Source organism: Silurus meridionalis, chromosome 5 (assembly GCF_014805685.1).
Source record: "Silurus meridionalis isolate SWU-2019-XX chromosome 5, ASM1480568v1, whole genome shotgun sequence".
NCBI classification, from domain to species: domain Eukaryota; kingdom Metazoa; phylum Chordata; class Actinopteri; order Siluriformes; family Siluridae; genus Silurus; species Silurus meridionalis.
The window spans coordinates 22,450,061-22,476,575 of record NC_060888.1 but is presented as its reverse complement, the minus strand read 5'-3'; the positions used below and the strand labels follow the sequence as shown (position 1 = coordinate 22,476,575).

Genomic DNA, 26,515 nt, shown 5'->3' with positions numbered 1-26,515 from the left:
AGCATTATGAATTCCCCTTTAATGGATAGGCCCAAATCTGTTCCATCATGACGATGCCTCTATAGTCATGTGATCTCCAAGAGGGCATGGTTTGCCAGTGCTGGAGTGAAAGAACTCGACTTTCTTTCAGAGACCCGACTTCAATTCCACTGAACAACTTTAAGATGTACACTAAAGAAAACATCTTCATAGCTGCACTCCAGAAGAATGGAAAACCTTCCCTGAACAGTGGCGCTTATACATTAACTATGGAATGAGGTGTTAAAGTAAGCACACGCGAATGCAATGAACAGGTGTCTATCATTATTTACACGGCCCAAATGTAATGTCCTATGAGTCCTATGGAGCACAGGAAGGTTCCTTTGAGTAATTCCTGCGCCGAGCCATGATGGGTTAGGCTACTCTTTTGTGTATCTTTTGAAATTGTGTGCAAATATGAAAATACAACTGTTGAGCTGGATGTCTGTGAGGATTCGCAATCATCTAGGAGCGGGAAGTCAAGTCATGTCAACTGGACTTTTGTCTGGGCAGATCGAAATGTTTCACTACTCATCCGAGCAGCTTCTTTAGTAGTTGAGCTGGATTTAAAAAAAAATAGTTTGTTGTAGATCTGTAGAGGAGTAATTATATAATGGAGTGATGAAGCTGAGGTTGAGGAACCGTCAGGGCTCTGTTTTTTAAACTCACTGATTTCCAGTGTTGCGGTGGGCATAGTGAAGAGGTTTTATAGTTAGTTCTGGTTTAGGCCACACCCAATTTTGATACAAAAATGCATATTTGGAGCACTGTAGACCATATTGTAGAACTGTCGAACCCCCATAGACTGAACATAGACTCTTTAACATGTCTTTGAACGAATTCGAACCTTATATTCAATCCATGTGTCATTTGAAATGAAACCATCCGACCCGATTCCGTTTTTTCTGCGCTAAAGATAGTAAAGACCATCACTTCAGGATATACCGTTTACTGTTTTTTTTAGTGCTGGTTACCTGTACTCCTCCACATGTTGAGCTTGCTATATGAGTTAATGTGGCAAAATGAGAGAAGAGAGCAAAAACAGTGGAGTTTTCATTTACTGCCCGAGGTGTAGAAATGCTCACGTCGGTAATGTATTCATCCTCATCTTAACACATTTATGCAAGCTTAACAAGCCCGTTCTGAGCGCAGTGGTAGGATGGTGGCAAAACGCCTGCAGCATGTTCACCCACACATGTTAACTGTGAAACACCATCTTCCAACCTTTCAGTGTTTGAAACAGTTTTCAGTGCAAACTGAACGATAGTGTAGGGCTCATTTTGCATGTGGGGTTTGTGTAATGAGGATGATGTTTTAATGATTCTATCTACGCATGTTCTGTAAATAAGTGATCCTTAGTGCAGAACAGGAATCTGGCAGATGTTTAGCAGTTATTAGAGGCAATCTGACTAAATGTAAGGTCCTTCAAATAGTAGGGTTGTGGATAACGAAACAGAAGAGTTTTGAGATTGGCCTTGAGCTTGGGGTGCAAGTCAGTGAGACAATGTGTATCTGTTCCTCAAACAAAAATCTATATCTGCTGTTGGACTTCAACTTGGTGTGTGTGGCATAAACCAGAACTTACTCCATCCATCCGTGTATCTAAAATGAGTATAAAAGACTGGAAAAACACTTGAAATGGGAAATGGTTTGTGAATTCTCGCCATGACGGTTCTAAAACCTCAACTCATCACTCATTTATATAGTAAAACTTAGCTGGATGTTTCTTTTTGTTGTTTTGTTTATTTTTAATAAATCCCTCATGAATTGTTGTTTGTACCTGCCTGTGATATTGTTAAACACTTTTAGTTGGTTCAACTTTCAAAACTGAAGCAAATATGTAGCTTAATTTGAAACTCCACAACCATGACCAGGCAGTTCTTAATAGATGAGCTGTATTTTTTTTCCCCCAGTTAGGTTATTTAATGCATCTGAGTTCTTGCTGGAAAAAAAAGAAAAACTCCCACGTTCAACATTTTTGTGTTATGCCATGGCATCCCTTTCCTAATACACTCATCTAGTCTCATCTAGTTTTCTTGTCATTCAGGCAAAATTTGCGACACTCTGGACACTCTGTGTGTTCATTCACTCCAGTCACTACAGGCTGATCAGATAATAGTGCAGGCCCCACTGAGTCTGTGTGTCTGTTTTGAGTAAGCAGACGTCAAACAACGGGCAAAGCACAACACTGAATCCTTAAATTCTTTTTTCATATTAAATGCGTCTCGCCTGTCTTCAAATAATAGTGTAATTTTGTCAGAACAGATGCGCTCCCAAGACCACGCACTAACATGCCTGAATAAACACATCAGAGAATACGATTCGTGTCAAGAGAGACTTCATGGGAATTTGGGGAGTGTTTGGGTGTGTTTTCGAACCCTTGTTGCTGTAGGGTGTTTCCTGTAGGGTGTGGTGTGTGTTGTGTGCCCAGAGGCAGTCTGGCACTTCTCTCTCACACACTACCTTTCTCTCTCTTTCTCTTTCTCTTTCTCTCTCTCTCTCTCTCTCTCTCTCTCTCTCTCTCTCTCTCTCTAATTCTCTCATTCTCTCATTCTCTCATTACTGACCTACTGCTTGTTTAATGTCATACCCTAGATCAGACCAATGGGTCTTCTAATGCACCACATTAACTGACTATCATTACAATAGCAATACAACTAAGACACACATTTACACCACCAGCGATGCCACAGTACCATCATGTTTGTTTAGAATCCAGTCTTGATCAGTCGTTCAAAACGATGTGTATATTCAGGACCAGGTGTTTTCCACATCTATGTTCTTTCTTCTTTCGTATTGTACTGTGTAGGGAAAGTGTGTTCATCTACTAGTGGCTGTTAGGCCACAGGCACAGGTATGGCCTTGTAGCCCAGGGCAGCTTCATTTATAGGTGTGGTCATACATTTGCAGACACACGCATATAAACACACACACACACACACACACACACACACACGCCTGAGCCGGCTCAGTTTTCCACGCTTTGAGGCCGGCAAACTAAAAATCCAACTGCATGCCTGTTTTAAAGCTACAGTATCATACTATATAAGATTTCGAATCACCAGATGTTACTGTTGATGCTAATCTCAGTCCAAAACCTAGTACTGATGTAAGAGTGCACATCACTGCCATCGTTAGGACAACGTCATTCTGGTGTATCTGAAGTCACAATAATATAATGAGTGGAATAAGCAGGTGAAGCACTGCTTGAAAAATGTGGGATTTCAGGATTTATACATGATGTGACTCAAAGTATGTGAGTTAAAGTACTTGCTTGGAAACTTTGTAATTATGGCTGGTGGTCATCTGGTGACAAATGAAGATTAAGAAATTGAGTAACAATTGTGAAGAAAATGAATCGGTCCAGCAAAATGCTTCTCCATTCCGAGGGGGTGGGATGCTGAATGTTCTGTATATGTATTAGTTCCCACCGCTGTGTAGTGAAAGGGTGGCGTTATATGAGCCCAGCACATTGTTTTGCATGTATACAAGTGACCTCTCTAGTATGTTGGATTTTTTTAATGCAGTAATTGTTTCTGTGCATCGTTTCTCACTCCAGGCATCAGGAAGCTCCTCGGGCTCGGCCGGCGCCTCCTCGTCCTCCACTCGGCAGGTGAGACAGCGCATCACGCGGGTCAACCTCAGGGACCTGATCTTCTGCCTGGAGCAGGAGCGCTCCACGGCCCGCTCGCTGCTGCTCTACAAGGCTCTGCTCAAGTAGAACCCGGTCCAGGCTGGAACTGCGCCTCTGTTTCTCCCTCTTCCTGTGCGCCAGGGTGTCCATGGTGGTCCGTCTCTGCTTCCGAACCCCTATTTTTTCCCCCGTCATCGTTTGATTTGTAAAATCTTTTTTTTTCTTCCCATGCCTCATGCGTCTTTCTTTGTGCCTTCAGGCAAAGCTGGGACATAATCAGTAAGAACCTGTCTTTGCTTTAAGAGGAATGTATGAGGTTTTCATGCTCCAAACACACCTATATATTCAGGAAGTGAATGAAAGCCATGAAGAAAGAAAAGAAAAGCATTTATTTCCGGTTAATGCCGTCTGGGCTTTCGGCACAGAAGCCAGCATATAGGAGGAAAAACTCATTCAGACTTTTTTTTTCTTCTTCTTGTGAAATATTTGAACATTTGAATATTTGGATTTCAGTTCAATGAAAACTTTCCCTCGGTGGTGTCGTGCGTGATGGGACTCGAAGCTCAGTTTTTAACTTAAATGCCTCATTTGCAATATGGACACTGGAAGTGTGAATGTATAGTCTTTGGGGATTTTTTTTTTTCTTTCTTTTTTTTTTTTTTAACAATCTAACAAATTCTTAAATATTTTAATAACTTATGACTTTTATACCTCCAGTACATACCTGGTTTGTTTCGATCTGGATTTTGTTTCAGTAAAATTATGCAAATGAAGGATCTGTTCTGTCCTTCATCCTGTCACATGGCGTTTTTGTAATTCAGAGACAGTATTTTCTCACGCTCCTGTGTGTGTGTGTGTCTGTGTGTGTTTGTGTGCGTGTGTGTGTGGGAAGAATGGGCAGGTGATAGTTGAATGTGCTGTGAAGAAATGTGGTGTAGGAAGTGGCACGATGCCATCTGAACCGAGAAGGCTGCCATAAATTCATCCAAAAAACGACATGACGCATGAAAACGGTCCTCCTCTCCCCCACTTTTCCCTTCGTCAAATAAACTGAAGACTGCGATTGCAGCATAGCAGACGATTACGATTTGATCTTTAATCAGCCTTGCACTGGAATTTTAAAATGTATCCGATATGAGTAATCAGGCCATGTAGATAATGATCCAACATTTCACTGACTGTTTTTGGTTTCCTTTGGAACAATTTTGAGTGCAGTTTTTAAAGACCCCCTCAGCAGGACATGTAGTGGACATGAAGGTTTTTTTTTTTGTTTTTTTTTACCTTGGTTTTTTTTTTCTTGTTTTTTTTTTTTTTTTCCATTTTTTTAATAATAATTATTAGCCTTGTCTTTGCCTTCACACACAGTAAAGCGTTACACAGGCGGCGGTGACGAATACCGAGTTTGTTACCTGCATGCGCACGGAGCTCAGAAAAAGCCGAGCATTTCTGATGAGAGGGTCAGGGCTTTTGATTATTTGTATGTTGTATTGTCTACAAAGACCATATATCTATTGTAAACTCTATTTTTTTGGTAAATTTTACTGATTTTTAAACGTTTGGCTGGTTTGGAAAAAAAAAGTGTTCATCTCTCTATGAAATTTGTACTATTTTGTAAAAGAATAAAGTTGCTTACTTCCATGTTTGACTGTTTCTATATTAAAAAAAAGGGTCATTTATTTTCTCTTAGTTTAGGATCTGTAGGAATGCAAAAATCTTTTCAAATCACCGTGTTTCCTGCTACTTTTTTGTTCCTGTACATTTTTTTTCCATCCCTTTGTGGAGAGTGCCAGCGTTCCCCGTTATCACACCTCGCTCAACTGAACTTGTGCTTCCAGCATGATCTAATTTGCATGATGATCTGCCAGCACACTTTTAGGGGTGTGTGTGTGCGCAAGGAGCATGTTTTAATATCACGGTGGGGGCCAAATGTGCCCACAAGAACAGGAATATCTGACAGTTTTGACCTTGTGGGAACATTTGACTGGCCTCCATGAAAAGAACAGGATTTACTATGAAAATATCTAAAATATTAGTAGTTGCAAAAAAGGATAGAAAGCTGATTTAAAAACTCGACTACGGTGTGATAGACGATTGTTCAATTTCATTGCTTTTTGCATATTAGCAAAAATGATATAACTGAAACTGGGTTTCTGCTGGGTCTTAAAGAGTCTAAAGTTTAAAACTACAAATTGTAGGTCTTAAAAAGTCTTAAATTCACTGTTCTAGATCTTAAATAATTCTTAACCCGTCTTAATTTTCTGTTGTCCGTGTAAAGCTGTCTAATGCTCATTAAATTGCTCCTGCAGCAATTTTTTTTTTTGTGTAGTTCATGTAGTTCTTTCTTTCGCTAGTTCAAATTTCATTCACTGTGTTTTGATTACAAATGAAGCCAAATGAAGCAACAACCAGTCAGCTTTCTGTTATTGTAACGAATCTCTCTTTAATTGTTCCACAGACATAAAACTGATTTTATTTTTCCCATATGGGGAAATGCAAGTTTAGCGATACCTAGCTTGAAAAAAAAAATTATTTACGGCTCGGTTAAGGCTAGTCGCTAACACAACCTAATCTGTGTGTGTTTTGATGTCGTGATATAAAGTAGGTGTTCATTTTATTCTTAATGGTCTTAAGTCTTAAATTTGACTTGGTGAAACCTGCAGAAACTATGTAAAAAAAAAAAAAAACACCATTTCCTTTAACACCATTTACTAAAGGAGAAGGAGCACACGTCTGCAGCATTACACGAATCCGTTAACAAAAATGGGATTTTATTTAAATAATGTACATAAATTTGCACCTTACTGTAATTATACATTTGGACACAACATCAATTAGAACAGCATTTTTAAATAGAATCTTGTCTTTCGCGCAGGTTGAAAGTCCGAGTGTGAGCTCTGAGATCTGAGAAAAAAAAAAAAATGCTGTACGACTGGAGTCGAGATTTTCTTTGTGTATTTGCTAAAGGGCCTCATCAAGCCGCCAAACATCCCACACGCTAGCCGAGATGGAACAAACAATTTGAAGAATAACAAAGCATAACGAGCTCCTCGGTCTCAGTAGTTCATTGTGTCATTCTACGCTTAACACTCAGCGTGTGATCGTGTAGAGGGTGTTGGCATTTCTCTGGCCTTTGCCCCTCCTCTGCCATCCGCTTGTGCCAAGAATGTCCTGGAAAAAACCGCTCGGCCTATTAGATGTGTACTTTTACAACACATTAAGTATCATTCTGTGTTTTCCTGCCACATACGTAACCTTTCGTGTTTATTCTCCCCCACATTGTGACTGGGCCTTTTTGGCTTGGGGACTTTTGGCTGACTAAATGGATTGTGGGAAAGTGACCCCGGCTCCTGGGGTGTTCGGAAGAAGAGGTTGGCTTGTCTCTGACCTGTATGTATATTTTTTTTCTTTTTCCTCCGGAGCTTTGAAGAAGCCTTGAGCTGCACACTAATCCCTGTACTGCTGTGGTAGAAATCCTGACGGCCATTCAGTATCGCAGAAATTCATTCGATTCGTGAACGAAAAATCCCACTCAAATCTGCCCTCATCACGAGAGTGAGTTTCCAAACATCATGCAATTAATTTGATTACACACACAAATGAGAGAGGGAATTTGAGAATGACAGAAACTCTGGCAAACTTCAGGTTGGTCTGATTTCTGTATTGATTATTAAACACTGTGTTTTGTACTGTATTGTGAAAGAAACCTGAGCGAATCAGATCTGTCACTGTACTGACTGATGCACATGTGATCAAGTCTGAGCCAATTCGTTCCACATCCAACATGGAGATTTCTCTATGGTTTATAGAAACTTGATCTAATTTCAAGCCATTGTCAATTCCCACATGAACAAGGGTGTGGGCTAGAACATGCTTCCTTCAGTTTTTTTTGCTCATATGCCAACAGAGTTTGGCTAAACACAATCAGAGGAAAGCACTATCTGCCCTCTTCTCCATACTATTGGCTAGTATGACTCTGACATTGCAAGAGTAATTCCACATTCCCAGATCAAAATAAATCTCTTACAGAAGAGGATTTGGTGATCTCCTGATGATCTACTAGAGTATTGTTCTCCGATTCATGGATTTAGGGATTTCCATATTGTATCAGATTTAAAATATGTAGAAGGTGGTATCAAAAAGTTTTGAGGCTAGCTCTGTTTACAAGAAAGTACTTTATTTATCTACGTTTACACAACGTCATCTTTAAAATAGTCCCCTTGCACAGCAGTACAGCGCTCCCATCATTCCTGCCACGTCTTGAATGTGTCCTGGAAGTTTTCTTTTTGAAAAGTGTCAAGCATCTTCTTCGATTCGCACTGGATCTCCACAATGTGTCAAAACGCGGACCTTTGAGCTGGATCTTCATCTTCGGGAAGGTGGCGAAGTCCGCAGGAACTAAATCTGGCCAGTCAGGTGGGTGCAGAAGTGAAAACGTGTTGACTGTTCTCTGACGATCATCATGCGCAAATTGCCGGATGTTTTTTATATTTTAAGGGGATGAGCTTGTTGAAGGTCTTCCTGATCTGTTGCTGTCTTCCACTGATGATGCTGCTCAAAACACCTCGAACGACTCGTTGCAGTATCACCATAAACTCGTAATCATGTCAAACGTCTCTGTGGCAGATTTGGCGAGTTTTACGCAGAATTTCACTCTTTGACCCAACTTGCTGTCCATGATGAAATCGCAGACGTCTCGAAACCTTTTGATACCAACTCTATCGAATATATCTATTGAATCATGAAATCTGATGTAGTTTGAAATTTGTAAATAAGATTTAAAACCACATCTTGGTTCATTTACTATGTCGCTGTTGCATCATTGGAGGATACTCGGAGAAGGTTTTATTGTGGTCATTTTGACCACAATGTCAGCCAGCTTTTCTACACTCTACAGACATCATAAAAAAACACTCAGGAACGATGGTAAGAACATGCAAGGGTGTGATGTTCCACAGTGGGGGAAAAAAAAAACCTGGAATGCAGATTAGTGTGCAAAAAAAGGAATTTCTGCTTGAACACAATGGCATGACTGAATAATAGAGCAACAGTGTTAATGTAAGTGGAAGACCAAATAATACAGAATGCAATCTTGACTTTTGTCTTTTTTGTCTTTTTTTAAACATCTCTCTAGTGAGTCTTAGTGTTCAGTCAGATGTCTTTTATAGTTAAGAGTATCACAGAGGTCCATCAGAATGGGCTCATCAACAGTCCAGTGAGCCAGTAAAGAAGTACACACTCGGCTCATTCTAGTCCACAGCTGATGTTTTGCGGGTGCGACGGAGGCGAGGAGGCGATGCGCTAGTCCAGCGGCTCCTGTTTTATCCGGATGGGCGTGTGGATGGTCTGACAGCGTCTGTCCTCACGGCTCAGGATGTACTCGCTGAACTGAGACGAGTCCACTCCTCCACCACATGATGCCACCATGGTAAAGCCTTTCTGGAACAATCTCTCCAGCACCTATGCAAATGAAAAAGGTGAGGCTAATGTCAGCGAAGTATTCACATTTAATTCTTTATTCATTTATGATTGGTCAATTTAGAGAAACAAGACAAGTTTGATCATGGCTAATCATGTTCTTTTGTACAATGAAATATGAAGTTAGATTAATACATTAATTAATATGCCTCAATGTCAAAAAGCGATATGGTATGACTCTTGAACCCATCATGTCCAAAAAAAAAAAATGATGAGAATTAGAGTAGAACATACATTTTTAGCCACTGGGTCATGCCTAGTTAATTAACTAGCTAGCTTAGCTAATATTAGTGAATGATTAAATGACATTCTTTGTATATTTCTGCTAATTTCCTAAGGTGAAATGACTAAAACCTATCTATATAGAGATAAGTCCTTTAAAGATGTGTTCACCTGCTGCTCAAACCAGCCTGCTAACTGCTAACATTATTTACAATGGTTTTCGTTTCATTTTCTTGTACTTCAATTTGTACAATCATGCTGTCATGTGAGTGCTTTTAACTACAGACAGAACAGCCAAGATTGTGTTCATCCGCTAAGGTAACTAGCTAACTGGCTAGCTTCAGGTACACGTTTTCACATTTACCACAGACACAGGGGGTCAGCTCCAAGGTCATATTCTGCAGCTTTATTTTATATAACAATGGAAATCCAAATACACCCTACCAACCAAAATGATTATATTAAATGAATCACTGTGGTTAGTTTGCTAGTTCAATAAACATACATGATGTCCACACAGACGTTGACAGGCATCTCATTTATCCATATCAAACGCACAAAACAGGTAATTTCATGATATGACTGCGCTCATACAGAACACTTCCTGAATATGTCTTTCTAGGGAAATGCTGAGAACATCTTTTGCTACAAGTATAAAATCTTTAACTATAAAATATCACAATATTCATTTCTGGCGTACGTTCCACTTTGTAACCTACAACGGTGCTGGGGGGTTTTTCTGCTGCCATTTTGACAAACACAAATAATTTCTAACTTCTATAGTACCTGCTGAGCTTTAATGGTTTCCGGAAGAAATTCCATCACAAACCATCAACCATTAAATGCCATAACCAAATGTTTTCCATTCAATGTTTTATCATCGATCCAAAGAAACCACTGTAGAAACTTCTGGATGCCTAATGATGTTCTAATGGTATTTATTGGTGTCCAGTAGTGGCCAACATTTGATCTACAGTTGACAGTTGACAAATGTGTTCTATTGTTACCCACTAAACATAACATGGCACTTAAAGAAGGCAACCGATTACCAGTAAAGACCAGTAATTGATGTCCCAAGTGCTCTGGGAAATGCTGTTTTTGGCAAACTAATCAACTTCAGATTGTGTTAATAATAACTTTCACAGGACGCATCACACCAGCCTATCCTTAACTACTTTCCCGCACCAGCATGCCACCATGCAATTTGTTTTCTTCCTTATTTAGAGGATTTTATCTTTATTTTATCTTTACACGTTTATTCGCTGGCAACATTTTTCTCCTCAGACGGTCCAGTGAAGATGAGAGAGCGATCAGACTCTCCCTGCAGCTGTTTACTGGAGTTTGATGAGGAGTCAAAAGCAAACCAATCCCCCCCCCTCAACACCCGAAACCAAAATCAACCCCATCTTTACCCGAAACCCCGACCATAAGACCACACACACTACACACTCGGAGATCCACAGACGAGTGGGCTCTCTGCAAAACCTGTCACTTACTTGTCCACAGATCACTGGCATGTTTTATCTGCTGCAGTACTTGTAGATTTTTTTCTTTTTTTGAAATTCAACACATGCAGTCTGGAGTATTCACTTACTCCTCCACTCCTTTCAAGTGTGCTTCACATGAAAACGAAAGTTCTGCCTCAAGGCAAGTGAGGCAGATAAAAAGTTCCTCAGACAGGGAAAAAAATAATAACACTCGGGCGAATCACGGGGCCGTGAGTAAAATGTCCACCCTTATACACACTCTGGAAACCTCTGGAACAATTTCAGGACGTATTACAGGGGAAATGATTTCGTCTCATGTGGTCCTCAGGTAGAGGAGATCAGGTGACGCAACAAGCACATGCCACTTTCCTGAGTTTTCTGTGTGAATGGAAATAAAAGTGCCAACTAAATGAATTAGAGGTTAAAATCTGATGTGAATAACATAGGAAAACATGATGCATGTGCATTGAAACAGTTTTTATAGCCATAACAAATCTCTCATGTTCTTTCTGTTTCTCATTCTTTCTCTTTATCTGTGTCTATATATCTGTGTTTGTCTCTTTTTGTCTCATCCTGCTTTCTTTTATTTTTGACCTCTTTCCCTCTCAATGTTTTTGTCTCCCTTTGTCTCTCTCTTATTCCTTCTCTCTGTCTCTGTATCTCTAACTCTCTTTGTCTCTGTCTTCTTTACCTGTCTTACTGTCTTTGAGTCTCCCTTTCTTTGTCTCATCATCCTGTCTCTTAATCTCTTTTCCTCTGTCTAGATTTGTCTCTTTTGGTCTCTCCTATTCTTTCTCTGTATTGCTAACTCTCTTTGTCTCAGTCTTTTCTGATTCTCTCCTGTCTCAGATTTTGTCTCTCTTGGTCTCTCTCATTCTTTCGCTCTTTCTCTGTCTTTAAGTGTCTCACTTTGTCTCTGCACACCTCTCTTTATTATTTTGACTCACTGACTAACTTACACTCTGACTCCATCCTCGCTTCTTTATCACTGACTTTTTTGTCTCTGGCTCTCTAATTCTGTGTTTCTCTCATTGTCTCAGTCATAGTCTCTCTCTCTCTCTCTCTCTCTCTCTCTCTCTCTCTCTCTCTCACTCACTCACTCACTCAATCTCTGACCCGCTGTCTTTCTGTGTATTTGTGTCTCTGTCTCTCTGTCTGTCCCCTTTAAAATTAATTCCTCTGGCTATTTTAATTCATGGCACTTGTAACTGCTTGGGCTGAAGACTGGCTGAAATGTGGCAAAGTGAAAAAAAGAACTGCACCTCTAGCGTGATACAATTAGTCAAGTGTGCAAAGGCGGGAAAAACAGTGTTAGCAGATGCAGCGATTAGTTATACTGTAAGTCAATTAAGTGTGTGTAAAAATGAGTGCAAACCAGTTTAGTTTGTTTAAAGAAACCAAAGTAGGTATTAAAAATGTAATATGTGTGTTTAAACCGCCGCAGGCACATATGCTGGAGCGCTTTTTTTTTTTTTTAAATAAGGGATTTGTCTTGAGGAAGAGTTAAAAATAAATTATGCATATCATTTCCCCCTCGATTTCTCCACTCATTTACAGCTCTCTATATCCCTACATTAGAGGTGCCCTACATTACAATGTGTGTGTGTGTGTGTGTGTGTGTGTGTGTGTGTGTGGTTGCAGCACTTCATGAACAGGTGAAGGCAGGAAATTTGAGACAAATTAATTGATTCTCAAGTTTTCATACTTGTGATCCGAAAGTTTATAATCCAAAATGGATCCTTATATAGTGGTCAATAAGTCAATACTGTGTGGATTCATTGAACAGAATCTCACCAGTATGTATTAGAATGTAACTGAGATTTGCCACCCGCTGTAATCATATAATAAACTATAACACCATGAAAGATCATATGAACGCACCAACAGTGGAGTGATTTTATATTATACAGCTGTGGACGTGCAATAGTTTATCACTTCACTATCCAGAGTCACCCAGGTGGGAATGGGTTTCTTTCAGAGTCTTCTCAAGACTTGTTACTCATGATGTCTCAGGGAGTTTTTCCTTGCCACTGAATTATTTACTTTTTATGTACAGAAGATTTCAAAGATTTCAATGTACATGGTGCCTCAAGTGTCTATACAAAATTAATGATTTTTAAAAAAATGTTTTCCAAAAATGTTCTTTTAAGAATGCCTTTGACAAACAAAAAAAACATTAGAAAGCTGTCACAAAGTTGCGCTGGAAACGTAGTCAACACATCGCACATGACACTGTTGTCAAATTAAGAGCCAAAATTCGGAGAGACGACTCCATGCGTGTCTACAAAGAAAATGAAATCATGTAGAAAATGTTCCGTAAATCAAGTTACATTTTACTAAGTGTTCATTTATTGACATTTTGGACGGCCTGAAGGTATGTCTGTTTCCTTATCAGGAGACTTAACGTCTTACTCAGTATTGGGTTGAAAATAAAGTCGGTGGTATCGCTACGGTCCCTATGGGGGATGTAATAACATCTCGTGGGGCAGAACTGCACCTTTGCAGCTGTGTATCTACACCTTTCTCAACACCTGCCAGCTTCATCCTCTTCTTCTCACAACAGCTCTCTCCACTTCTTCCTGTGTGACACTCGTGCCCCAGTCCTGCTTTCTAACATTCTTTCTAGCATCTCAAACTTTTCCGTAAACACACCGTCTCCTTCGTGATCACTCACATCATATGTACATATCACTGACCTGAATTACATAAAGCAGTGACGAAAATGGTAAAGGGTGAGTGTGTGAAGCAGCAAACACCACAAGAATGTATAAAAAAAAAGATATATAATAAAGAAATAAATAGTTCTTACTACATGTATTAAAAGTTCTGCTTGCACTCTATATTAGCTAATGCTAGCTAGTGCTACTTAACTTACAATTATGAAAGTCAGTCCAGTCATTGACATACTGGCAAAGTAGTTGAACTGCTTGAGGCTTATGAATTTCAAGTCCAAGAAATTGTTCAAATCTCAAAGCATAGAATCCCCATAACCTCAAACTGGGTTCCTTAAAAAGGTGCCAACTCATTGTAGTTTATTCAAAATGAAGAGAATGTACACATCTGTAAGCAAAAAATAAAATAAAATAGGAAGCAGAAGTATAGTAAGTGGAGGGAATAATCTAATAATGAAATAATTATGGATAATATCTGTGGCTAAGCCTTGAAGAAATGTAATGCTAGCCCAACACTGAGAAAGTTCTCAATCTAGCTGAGAGTTGGTGCTTGGTTTTGGGAGCAAATCATGTTAATTATCCACATTCCTGCCACTGCTACACTCCTCTAAATATCTAAACTCTTCAGAATTAAATAGAAGTGAGTAGGTTTCGTCATAAAGAACATTTATTCAGGTAATGAAGGCTGAGTATGAACCATGTGACTCTACCTGTACAGAATTGAGTCTGCAGTATCCGTTTAGAGGAAATCGAATGACGTGAGTGGGGTCCTGGTTCCAGCCGGCGTTGACCGAGTTGCACATGACGTCTCCCGTCTCGGGGAAGATCTCCTCAATGAGAGCTTTGTCTCCACTCAGGGCAATCCTCTCGCCCAGGTCAGGGGTCACGCGCACTACCAGGCATTCGCAGGGCTGAGCTCCTCGCCGCTGCTCTCGCTCCTGCTTCCAGCGCTCCAGCTCCTTCACCATAGGGCTCAGCTGGTAATAACGCGCCTCCTCGTACAGCAGATGGATCTCCTACAGAAGAGCAGGAAGCAGATTTTAGTCATGGGAATGGGTGAAGGAATGTGTTTTTAATAGCAGTAAAGTAAAATAGCAATCGATTCTTTCAAATGATTGGTCCAGTTAGCCTTAAAATCAACATGCAATCCATGCTAGCTGGGCACTGTCACATGAACAGAACAAAACTGCTTGGAGATTAGCCAAGGACTAAAATTCAATTTAGAAGATTAACATTTATGGCATTAGGCAGATGCCCTTATCTAGAGCGACTTATAGCGGAACAGTTGAGGGTTAGGGAGCCTTGCTCAAAGGCACAGCAGCTTGGTGGTGCTGGGATTTGAACTGGTAACCTTTTGATCAAGTGTCAAATGCCTTAACCACTGAGCTACCCCCTCTAATAATCCCAGCATAATGTCCACTTGAATTGAAAGCAAATCTTCTTTTGAATGTAAACAGTACATAATAAAGAAAATATTAGCATTTCATCATTGATATATAATCATTTGCTGGGTCAGATTTGTTTTGTTGCCTGACATCCTTTGGCTACATCCATATTAGCTTTACACTACTGAATCTAGTTAAGTTACGGCACCACCAGGTTCAATCTGTGTTATTATTCATGAAGGAACCCAAGAATATGACTATGACTAGTACAGATTGTTTTTCTTTATTACCACCACTGTTGTTAATATTAACCATAGTAACCATAGTTGTAAACCTTACAATTCTTATGCTGTATTGTTAAATTAGTACAAGATATTGTGCTTTGTGACCTAAACATGCCATTTTAGCTATCGCCACACGTTTCTCAATGGGGAATCAAAATGGTTACACGGGAAAACAATGGTTTTGGAATCACTACTCACTACACTATGACAGCCATACTACCTCCCAGAACCATGTAGGTCTGTAAAATTTCTCATACTATGCTACACACACTACAGTTTGAAAGCACAGATTGGCTGTATTGGCCTGAGGGTCTCAGTACCCTGAAGCTACTTCACCCCAGCCCTTTTACGCCTACCATTTTCCACCAGACCAGATGGCACTGCCACTCACTTGAATTAAAACCACACAGACGGAAACTAGCTCGCTCAACAACAGATACATTTCCTATTTCAGCAAACCAAAAAATAATACAAACTAAACAGATTTTTGTTTGTTAACAGTCAAAAGGACAGGTTTAAGACTAACATGCTCATTGCGGTTGCCAGATTCATTGAATTATAAAAGCAGTAGTTTGTAAGCCAGATAGGTAATATTTATGTTTTATGCAAAAAGTATGCTCAAACAAATTCCTATGTACAGTAAATGGTTGTATTGAAATATACAGAAATAGCAGATAACATAGTATATCAGGAATAGGAGCTGAGTAATTTAGCATATTATGGTATTAAATCTATATGGATTTTTCTTCATACAGAAATGGATGCGTTTGCTGTCTTAGTGAATTAGTTTACTCTCTTTTTGGTGTTATTTAAGATAATATGACTATAATAATAATAGTAATAATAATAATAATACTAATAATAATAATAATACTAATAATAATAATAACAACAGCAACAACAACAATAATAGAACATTCCTCGAGATACATGGATCCAACCATATTTACTTACACTATAACATCCTGCAATTGTATGATTATTTTGGAGTGTTTCAAATTGTTCTGGGTTCATTTATTTGTCTTTTGAAGACTTGGCAACCTTGAATCACACCTATCCTGAAGCAGTCAACACCACTGGAGGTAGTCAGAAACTCTCTCATCTTCTCTCTCATCCTCTCTCTCTCTCTCTCTCTCTCTCTCTCTTTTCTCTCTCTCGCACTCTCTTTTCCTCTTTATTCTGTCCATTTGCCATTTATCTCTGTGATGTGTTTCCAGTTGAGCTGCTTCTGCAACACCAATCTCTTTCTCGCTGCATCTCCGAAAAGTTAGCTCTTCATCTCCACCATGTACAAACTACTAATTCTTCTGCAGGCTATGCCACCATGAACAATAGCAGTCGGCGTCTAAGACTCCATACCTTCAATATGCACACAAAAAAGAAGCTGCTTTTGCTTGCCCCTTGCCCCACCCCATCTGCCTATTTCTCTCTCTCTCTCTCTCTCTCTCTCTCTCTCTTCTTGTCATCATGCATGCTAACACTTTAAGCCTTGAGGCTTGAAATAATTCAAAGGGAAATATAAGTCTTAGGGTGCTATTCATCCTCAACCCTGTAGCGAGGGTTAGATATGTCGAGACTTCTACAAGGCAACATTCTGAACAACCTTAATCCAGTAAATGCAGAGAACTATAAAGGAAGACCACTCAATAGCTCCTCGTGATTGCTGCAGCGCTTTGAAGCCACTACTAGACAAAGAAATTGATAAAAGCGCACTGAATTGCAATTCCATTAGCTGAAAAAGTCCGAATTGCATTCGACACTTTACAAAATTTCCCTGAGGGGACAAGCGACTAAGTATATATCTGAAGTAACAAGTGCCTCAGACTGGCAATGAATTACAGCTTTCACTGTTATAAATTTGCAAACATTTTCAAAGAGTGAATGAGTTGATGAGCGAGTCAGTGGCGTTTTGGATATGCTAGGAAGGCAAACAGATTGATCTTGTGAACCCTGCGTGTCAAAGTCACGTGCTTGGCACAATTAAAACCCTGCAGCATTTCGATGGGGCTGCAAATGATGATCAATTCAGTCAGTCGCCCCTATTTGCATATTTTCCAGCTTGGAATAGGGTGAAGAGTGTGATGGCTGAACTGTGAAGCTTGAGTGTAATGAGTTGTAATGATTGGAGCTATTGCTGCTGTCTATGCATCATTTCACAGCATCTCAGAGAACTCTAGACGGAGCTGGGAGTTGTAGACGAGACCGTCCGGACTGCTGTTAATGATACGGATATGTTTTATTGGTTGGGCTGCAACCAAAAGACTAAATGTGCAACCTGAAGTTTCCATGGCCAGGTCACTATAACCCATTACAAATCAAATTCTAGAAACAACTTTACACTTTCAACCTTATTACAAATACCAAAAATAAAATCATAATGAATATTCATGTCTTATGAGCATCAGGAATGCCACGTCCTTTCAATTTAAATAGCTAGTGGCTAGCAAACAGTTTATAAAAGAATCTGCATTTTTCACAGGTAGACACTTGAGATTTCAATATCTGCATCCTGATTAATCATATCCTCAGTGATTTGTATATACATATACAGTAGAACATAAATAGCCAAGTTAGTTAAATAGTGTAACTCATGAAGGTGAAACAGTTTTCAGAATCTGATTCAGGTTTGCCATTTTCTCAGAATTGTATTTACCAGTAGCTAAATCTATTAACATATATAAAACAAAGCAACTGTTAATCCACAAACATGACAAGGATACCCACTACCAAAAATTGGCTAGCCATGCTAACTCAGTGCTAGTCATTTTCACAAATGAGTGCATTTTCACTATTCAGGTCTGGTTTGTACAACATCACATTTTACTGTTACATTTTATTATCGTTGTGTTCATCCAGCACATAGATACAGTCTAGCATACAGATAATGAGACTAACATACAATTTCAGAAAGCCATAACAATATATTACATCCAAAAAGTCTGCGGAGAAAATGCATCAGGTTGTATTCTATATTTCAACTTTTTGTATATTATACAATATTTAAACTGGAAAAAAATGGTTTCGGTGTTGTATTTTTTTTTATCTTAAAATAAAAAATAAATATCAGACAGACAGACAGGCAGGCAGGCAGGCAGGCAGGCAGGCAGGCAGGCAGGCAGGCAGATAGATAGATAGATAGATAGATAGATAGATAGATAGATAGATAGATAGATAGATAGATAGATAGATAGATAGATAGATAGATAGATAGATAGATAGATAGATAGATAGATAGATAGATAGATAGATAGATAGATAGATAAACTAATTTTTACCTTGAAGTCTTCAGGAAGTAGCAGTTTGCTGGTGCGAAGGTAGCTGAGAATGTAACGGAAAATCTCCCCGTCCCGGTCAATAAAGTAGTGCTGCTTCAGACTGTCCAACACGATGGGCTCTGTGCCATTAAACAGCCGACTGATTCTGATGAGGACACAACAACAACAACAACAAAAACAGATTGTGAATTCAACCCTGATGCAGAGGCTGAGTAATAATCACAACTGGAGGTTTATGACAATTTTATACACAGTGAGAATAATGAGTTTTATTGTTTAACCTGGTTTGAAGAATGAGGCCGAACATTTGGTTTCATGTCTTATGCTATTTCTGCTCTTGTGTTAAATCAACTTAAATCTTGTCATTGCAAAGATGTTCCCATTTCATTTCATGTTCTCTCTCTCTCTCTCTCTCTCTCTCTCTCTCTCTCTCTCTCTCTCTCTCTCTCTCTCTCTCTCTCTCCCTTCCTCCCTCCTATTCTGGAAACTGATGCAAAACACTTAATAAGAAAACCAATTCCCCCATTTGTGCCTGCGGTGCTTCTTTTCTCATATGGTCTTGCAGTTCCCCCAGTTAGAATTTCACCATATAGCTTCAGGCAATCTTAGTTTTTCATCTCCGTTTCTTTTTCTTTTTTTTTTTCTCTAAAAAGCAATTAAAATGCTGCCTGCACCAACCGCCCCCATTCCCCTACGCTGCTCTCCTCCTCCTCCCTGTCTCTCTATCTACGTTATTAAATCAGAGAAGGCCATGGCATGTGTTAAGCTGAGCAGATGTGAGGGTGCGCTCTGCTCTCACTCTCTTCATACTCTTCCTTTCCTAACAGGTGGTGCTCTTTTCCACCCGCTTCTCATGGGGGAGTGAATTATCAGAGGGACCTTGGAGGATTGAGGTTGAGATGCAGCAGGTAGGAATTTCACAGCACCACAAGTGGGAATTCTGCTTCTTATCGTTCGAGTGATTGACTCAAACAGAAAATGAATCAAAAGACCTATAGATGATGTCCAAATATGGTTGCACTGGAGCGTCCATGAGACACGCCGTAGTCTTGACATAGCATCAGCTTGCTTTCCTGCAAGATTTTGTCCCTACAGTTTCCTCCTCTTTTTAAATTTCCATACAAATGACAGCTTTGACACCATTAAGCACACATCAGCTTTTCCACGCAATAGTGATTTTTGTCTCAGTGAGTTCAGCATTTCTGCTAATAGTTCAGATACAAATACACGGACAAGGATGCGACTGAGGGAGATGCATTTTAGAGATGCATTTCGGATCTTCCTGTTTATCAGTGCTGCTTGTGTGTACAACAAAATTGAAGTTGACCATATAGTTTTCACTGATAGACAAACTGAGACTCCAAATGTCAAACCTCTAAAGGAAAACTCATAGTGGAAGAGCATTTAATTTTGACTGGTCAGTAAATAAACATTTGCATTTAATTCTAGCTCTGCGGTCATTTAAAGATCAAAAACTGTTTACAACCCAATCTGTGGTCTACATGTGATTACCACCAAGAATTTCAACACATTTGCCAGTAAAGAAACAAAGAACCAAAGATCAAATTGTAAGCATTTTTGAAGAATGTTTTCATAAAAACTTAACATGTATGATCATTTATAACTCCTGCAATTAAACATAAATCTGCTTGCCTATGATGTCATGTGTAGCTAAAAGACAGCACATCACTATATAGACACAAATATTGGGAGACCCAATTTTCCAGCCATATGCATTTTCTTCCAATCTGTTACCACAAAGTTTAACACATTTGTTATAGGACGTCTCTGGATGCTGTAGCATTAAATTTCCGCTCACTTTTACTAGGAGACACAAACCTGTTCCAGCATGACAATACCTCTGTGCACAAAGCCATCTACAAGAAGGTAATGTTTACGTGAAAGATTTGGAAATTTTTGGGATGAATTGGAACGCTGATTGCACCGCAGGCCTCCTCACCCTACAGGAGGATCTGACTTTACTCTTGTGGCTGAATGAGCACAAAGCTACACAAAATCTAGTGGAATATCTTCCCAGAAGAGTAGAGGTTATTATAACAGCAAATGGAATGGGAATGGGATGTTCAAAAAGCACAGAGAAATCTAAATTAAACTAGTCTAAAACTACTTTTGATTCTTTTGTTAAATGTAATGGAATTCCATGAAAGTTCATCAAGCTGTCTTGTGTATGAGTCACCCTAGCACCATTACTAAAACAGAAATGACTAGAGTTGAATTTATTTAGTTTTTCTGAATATTTAATGCTTTATGCTAGTCAGGCTGACACTGGATCCAGATCCTATCCTGGGAACACTGTGCGTGACATGGGAATATACCACGCATGTGTCAACGTTTACATTTTCAGACAAATTACATTAGCAATATATTTATTCGCTTGTTTTTTTGAGAGGTGGGAGGAAACTGGAGAAACATGAGGAAAACCCATATGGACATGACCCAAGCCGAAGCTCAAGATAAAACTGGAGGAATATTGGAGATGTAATATTGAAATGTATGTTCTTCTGAAACATACTACATGCAATAAATGAAGATAAACACCAATAGAGTATTTGAAATGTATTTAAAACACTTAAAGAGCATTCAAAAGACATCCAAGTAGACACTCTATGACAATTGGAGCACCACGTTCTGTTACCGAATATAAAAATGTCCTACCTTGAGTCTGGGTACTTTGTGAGTGTAGCCAAGCTGCTGGTGTACATGTGTCCTCCTACATCGATGTGAACGGGGGCGTTGGCTTTAGTCAGCTGAGCAGGAAGAGGGATGCCCTGCGCTGCCAGAGGAGACACTGGAGAGCGGGTCAAAGAGAGGCGAGACATGCTTCTTCCCTCCTGTGGATCACACAAACAACACACTCTAAGCGGAGAGTACACACAGAAAACACACCACACACACCGGAGCAGCACTGCTGCTCCCCAGAGTCTTTCTCCTGATTCCCTGAGCGTAAATGCATGCTCCGGGCCTGTCGACACGTCTAAGATCACTCTTACATCTACCTCGTTCCACATTGCACTTAAGAATTAGCAGCACACCTCTAATCAGGGGAATTTGCATGGCGGGTTTTTTCTCCCTTCAAGAACTGGAGGGGAGGAAAGGATGAGGCTTATTAACGAGCATGAGAGAGGGAGAGAGACAGAGAGGGATAGATGGTACTGTAGGTGTCTACCCTTCAGGGAACACTGAGAATGTGTAAACTCCTAATTAAAGGTAGTGGGAGTGAGTGTGAGCGTGAGAAGTGAAAGGTTTGATGACATCCAGCGGTTTGGTTTGGAGCCTAATAAATCAGCATCTACAAGTGACATGGAAAAAAGAGAAGTATTATATTTAGAAAGACAAAACATGTTTAATTAAGGGACACTTTCCTACTTTTGGGCAGGATTTAGGAATTGAAATGATAAAAGGCAGAAAGTCTGAGGAGGACTTGTTAACACCTAGAATACATCTATCAATCAGATATCAATCAGGATTGAATCAGATCCAGTATCGAGTAATCAGTATCGAGGCTGATACCGGACTGAAACACCGGATCAGATACATTTTTATTAAAGGTTGACTTCCATCTTCAAGCTTGTCACCATCAAGTCAAGTCAAGTCAAGTTTATTTCTAAAGCGCTTTTCACAATAGACATTGTCTCAAAGCAGCTTTACAGAAAAAAACAGTAAAGATGAATGGTGTGCATTTATCCTTGATGAGCAGCCATGGCGACTGTGGCAAGGAAAAACTCTCTTAGATGTAATGAGGAAAAAACCTTGAGAGGAACCAGACTCAAAAGGGGAACCCATCCTCATATGGGTGACATCAAGTGTGTGATTATAATTCTTTCAACAATACAAAACACTGGAGAGTGAGAACTAACATGAGCACTAGAGTGTGTGATTATAAGTGATGTTCTTTCTACAGTCTTATACAGTCATTGTGGTTATAAAACTAGGAGCTACTGAGCAACTCATAAAATAGCTCAACATTTGCGATCATCACAGATCTAACACCATCACACTTCTGATGCTTCACATCACAAACGTACATCAGTAAAATACGGTAGAAATCAGCCCTTCAGTATTCACTCAGATACTGCGAATTGAAAATGGGAAATCAGTTCCCTTCTACAAATATATCAGAGCTGGAAGCAAATAAGCGTTAGAGTGAACACCAGAGTGCGTCTTACATGTACATGTTCATTCAACATGGCCGATTTGGCTTTCTGCCTGTGTTTTTTTTTATTTCTTTGGAAACACATCTGTCATTTACAAAAATCTAAACTGTCATTGTGGAGTTACAGTTGCTGCTATATGAACCGCATGAAAATATTAAGCAGATGTTTAAAGGCTGCTTTGCTCAAGGCACAATGCTTCAGGCAAACAGCGTTCATTTTCATCTGGGGTGGAACTTCAACAACAAGCACAAACACAAGTTGGGTTGGAAAGACCTGGGTGGCTCACGTCAAAGACACCAACACAAACAGGTCAGAGGTAAAGCAGATTATACTGGGAGGTACAGTGAAGTATTGATGGTTCTTCTAGGAATGACTGATGTTGCCAAAAACAGATTTCTGGAGACATTTCCACTCAAAAAAATCAGAATTTTTCCATGAACACCCCCTTAACCACCTTACAGTGTAGTTAAAGTGATACAGTAATAAAAGAAATGAAAAACAATATTGTTATATTACATGCAACCTGGTATTTAGGTGAACTCCAGAACTCCAGTTCTTCTTGAGAGCAACCCAAAATGTGAATGAATGAATGGTCCAGGATTCTCTAATACAAGGACAGTGTGAATACTTTCAAAATCACAATTACACTATCACGTGTTATCACTATACAATTCATCCATATCATATTAAATACATTTAATGCATATAATCCCTCTGTGTAATGCATTATATATCCTGTATTAAACTGTTTGAGATCACAATTAAAAATACAGCTTTGAGTGTAAGTTTATAAACAGATATTTATTAAAGAATAGTGTTATACACTACCGTTTCAAACATCGCAGGATGTCCGATGCAATCTGATCAGGAACTCTGTCTCTATATATGCGTGTGTGCGTGCGTGCGTGCGCGCGCGCGCGCGTGTGTGTGTGTGTGTGTGTGTGTGAAAGAGAGAGAGATCGTCTAGATAGATCTCCAGCCTTTCAGAAATAACTTTCCGAGAATAATCTTTATCAATCCGCAAAAAAAAAAAAAAAAAAAAAAAAAATGAAGAAAACGACGCAAAGCAGTTCCACATCTGCGGCGGGTACAGAATGAGAGGTCGCTGTGGCTTTAACACACACACACACACACACGGATATACCGAGAGACCCCACAAAAAAACCCCACCTCCGTGGGGAGAGAAGCGCGTGCTTACCTTGGAAGTCATGGCTCAGTCCGGGTCTCTCTAACGCATGAGATCGATCGTGTCTTTATGCTTCACGCTTCCAGTTTTTTTGGTTGAAGTGTGAGACTGAGAGAAGCAGAGAGACAGTGTGTGTGTGTGTGTGTTGGTGTGTGTGTGTGTGTGTGAGCTGAGATCCTTTCCGAATAAGAGTGGAGGAGAGCTGAGCAGGAATTCTGGCTCGGGGCTCTGCAAACGGCCCCGGGGGGAAAAGGGATTAGTCTCCAATCAGCTGCGCTCCTGCCCTCCTCAACACATCAACATCTCACCCTACTGCGCACACGATCACGCGCATCTTTCACTCCACACGTTCGGGTTTAGGTGCATCTTTCTTTTCATTTCTGTCCAAAACTAATACGTGCGTGCGCAAAAAAGAGATGGCACAGAAAGAGAGAGATAACGATTTAGATGGTTACCTACTATGCAATCTGAGATGATTGTTTATGATGATGATGATGATGATGATGGAAGCACCATGAGGAAACTTGATGATGATGGAGCCATTTTTAAAGAAAGCTCAAAAGCATGGTCATTATATATATTTTTTGTTTAGTTTTGTCTAACATGCCCAGCCCAGCCCGTGTCTCTGCAAGTCTTCTGCGTTTTTGTCCCTGTCTCTCTCCTCTTGTTGTGTTGCGCTCCAGACCGGAGTGACGCGGATCGGCGCGCGCCGCACGACAGAGCACAAAGCGCTTCAGGCCACGCGCGCCATTTCAATTACAGCGCGCGGCTGGATGGACGCGACCGACTTTAATGGCATGTGTTCCAGAGAGAGAGAAAGAAAAAGAGAAAGGGGGGCGGGGGGGGGGGTGTTTGATATCCTGAGAAAGACAGGCATGTCCACCCCGAATTGCACGTTGGGTTCAGCCCGCAGTGGAAGAAACAGATTCTGGGTTGCGGAGAAGGTGCGTGTGCGCTGACGGAACGCGCGCGCACTTTCAACTCTTAAACCCTCGTGCTGACAGTTTCCTCCAGAGTGTATAAGTGGCGTCTATTAGTGACCACATCATACATACATCATATAACTGAGCAGTCGAGGGTCAGGGGCCTTGCTTTAGGGCCCAGAAGTGGCAGATTAGTGGCGTTGGTATTTGTACTCAAACCCTTCTTATCAGAAGTCCACCACATTACCAATGAGCTTCTCCTTCCCCAGGCAGCACATCACATCCCATCACACAATACCATTAGAGGTCGGCCGATATTTAAAAATCGAAACAGCCGATGGCCGATATATGATGCCGATATTTTTGGCCGATTTTTTTTTTTTTCCCTTTTGATGTAAAAAAAAAAATCTAATTCTTAACACACGCCTCTCAAATCAGTGCACTTGTTCACAGGTTTTTGTTCCCATGCTTGGTTTAAAGGCTTACTAACAAAATGTTATGCTCATTCTCTCTCTAAAAGCAGCATCATATTTAGCCAATGTAATATATAAAGTTAGATTAGGAAAGAATGATAATAATTTTTCTGAAAAAAAAAGCTACATGAATCCGTTAGTAATGTGGAAACGCTTCTTGCTTTAGATATTTACAGTTGTAGCGCTTTCGGTTTCCCTGTTCGGAAACCGAATACAGAATACTGCCATCTGCTGGTGCGAGAGAGTTATGTCCCCCCACGCATGCGCAGAACGTACATGTACGGTTTGGAGTCAGATACACCGGCCTAATAATCGGATTAATTTGCAGCACAATCGATCGATGCCGATTAATTTAAAAAAAAGTAAAAAAATCGGGCAGATTAATCAGCAGCTCGACCTCTAAATACCATACTACATCACTCCACACCACAACACACCACGTTACAACACCACATTACAACACATTACACTACATCACACCACATTACAACAGGCCAGCATACAACACCACAATACATCACACATCACCAAATTACACATTACACTACATCACACCACAACACTACACCACAGCACACCACTTTACAACACATCACACTACATCACACCACTATACACAGCACATCACACTACATTGCAACACAACTACAACACACCACACACCCTACCACATTGCATCAGAAAAGACAAGACAAAAACAGACTATACAAGATGAAACAGACAATATGAGACAATATAGACAGTATGAGTATTAAATAGTGATACAGATTATATGACAGTGTATCAGTGATGTACGAACCCAATTCCAAAAAAGGACACAAATTGTGAATCAAAAAATAATGCAATAATTTTTACAAATCTCATAAACTAATATTTTATTCACAGTAGAATATAGATAACACATCAAAGGTTGAAAGTGAGACATTTTGAAATATTGGCTCATTTTGGATTTCATGAGAGCTACACATTCCAAAAAAGTTGGGACAGGCAGCAATAAGAGGCTGGTAAAGTTAAATGTACATAAAAGGAACAGCTGGAGGACCAATTTGCAACTTATTAGGTCAATTGGCAACATGTTTGGGTATAAAAAGAGCCTCTCAGTGTGGCAGTGAAATGACCAGCCTGCAGTCCAGATCTTTCACCCATAGAAAACGTTTGGCGCATCATAAAGAAGAAGATGCGACAAAGAAGACCTAAGACAGTTGAGCAACTAAAAGCCTGTATTAGAGAAGAATGGGACAACATTCCTATTCCTAAACTTAAACAACTTGTCTCCTCAGTCCCTGTTTGCAGACTGTTATAAAAA

At 39.9% G+C, this 26,515-nt stretch overlaps 2 protein-coding genes across 5 annotated transcripts in view; one reads left to right on the top strand and one right to left on the bottom strand.

Annotated features, from left to right (window-relative positions):
• si:dkey-219c3.2 (transcription initiation factor TFIID subunit 4) overlaps window positions 1-5,290 on the top strand; it is a 46,521-nt gene extending 41,231 nt beyond the window's left edge. The window contains exon 15 of the mRNA XM_046849932.1: window positions 3,578-5,290. Within this exon, the coding sequence (XP_046705888.1) occupies window positions 3,578-3,739 (162 nt within the window). The 3' untranslated portion in view covers window positions 3,740-5,290. The remainder of the gene's footprint in view (window positions 1-3,577) is intronic.
• A 3,456-nt stretch (window positions 5,291-8,746) lies between these two features.
• On the bottom strand, window positions 8,747-24,562 carry kctd15a (potassium channel tetramerization domain containing 15a). Of its 4 annotated transcripts, none has more exons than XM_046848721.1 (5): window positions 24,269-24,562; window positions 21,129-21,304; window positions 18,453-18,597; window positions 14,219-14,524; window positions 8,747-9,109 (listed from the first exon to the last, which is right to left on the bottom strand). In XM_046848721.1, the coding sequence occupies exons 2-5, from the start codon at window positions 21,290-21,292 to the stop codon at window positions 8,951-8,953; spliced, it is 774 nt and encodes a 257-aa protein (XP_046704677.1). In that variant the 5' UTR covers window positions 21,293-21,304; window positions 24,269-24,562; the 3' UTR covers window positions 8,747-8,950. The 4 variants fall into 4 exon arrangements, with proteins under 4 accessions (XP_046704677.1, XP_046704676.1, XP_046704673.1 ...); XM_046848720.1 differs by having other exon boundaries at window positions 24,273-24,562; XM_046848717.1 differs by having other exon boundaries at window positions 23,826-24,561.
• Window positions 24,563-26,515: the final 1,953 nt, after the last annotated feature.

Coding starts and splice junctions, on each gene's coding strand:
- kctd15a (XM_046848717.1), bottom strand. Junction 18,598..21,128: donor ACAAAGTACCCAGACTCAAG/GTAGGACATTTT, acceptor TGTCCTCATCAG/AATCAGTCGGCTGTTTAATG. Junction 14,525..18,452: donor TACTTCCTGAAGACTTCAAG/GTAAAAATTAGT, acceptor GCTCTTCTGTAG/GAGATCCATCTGCTGTACGA.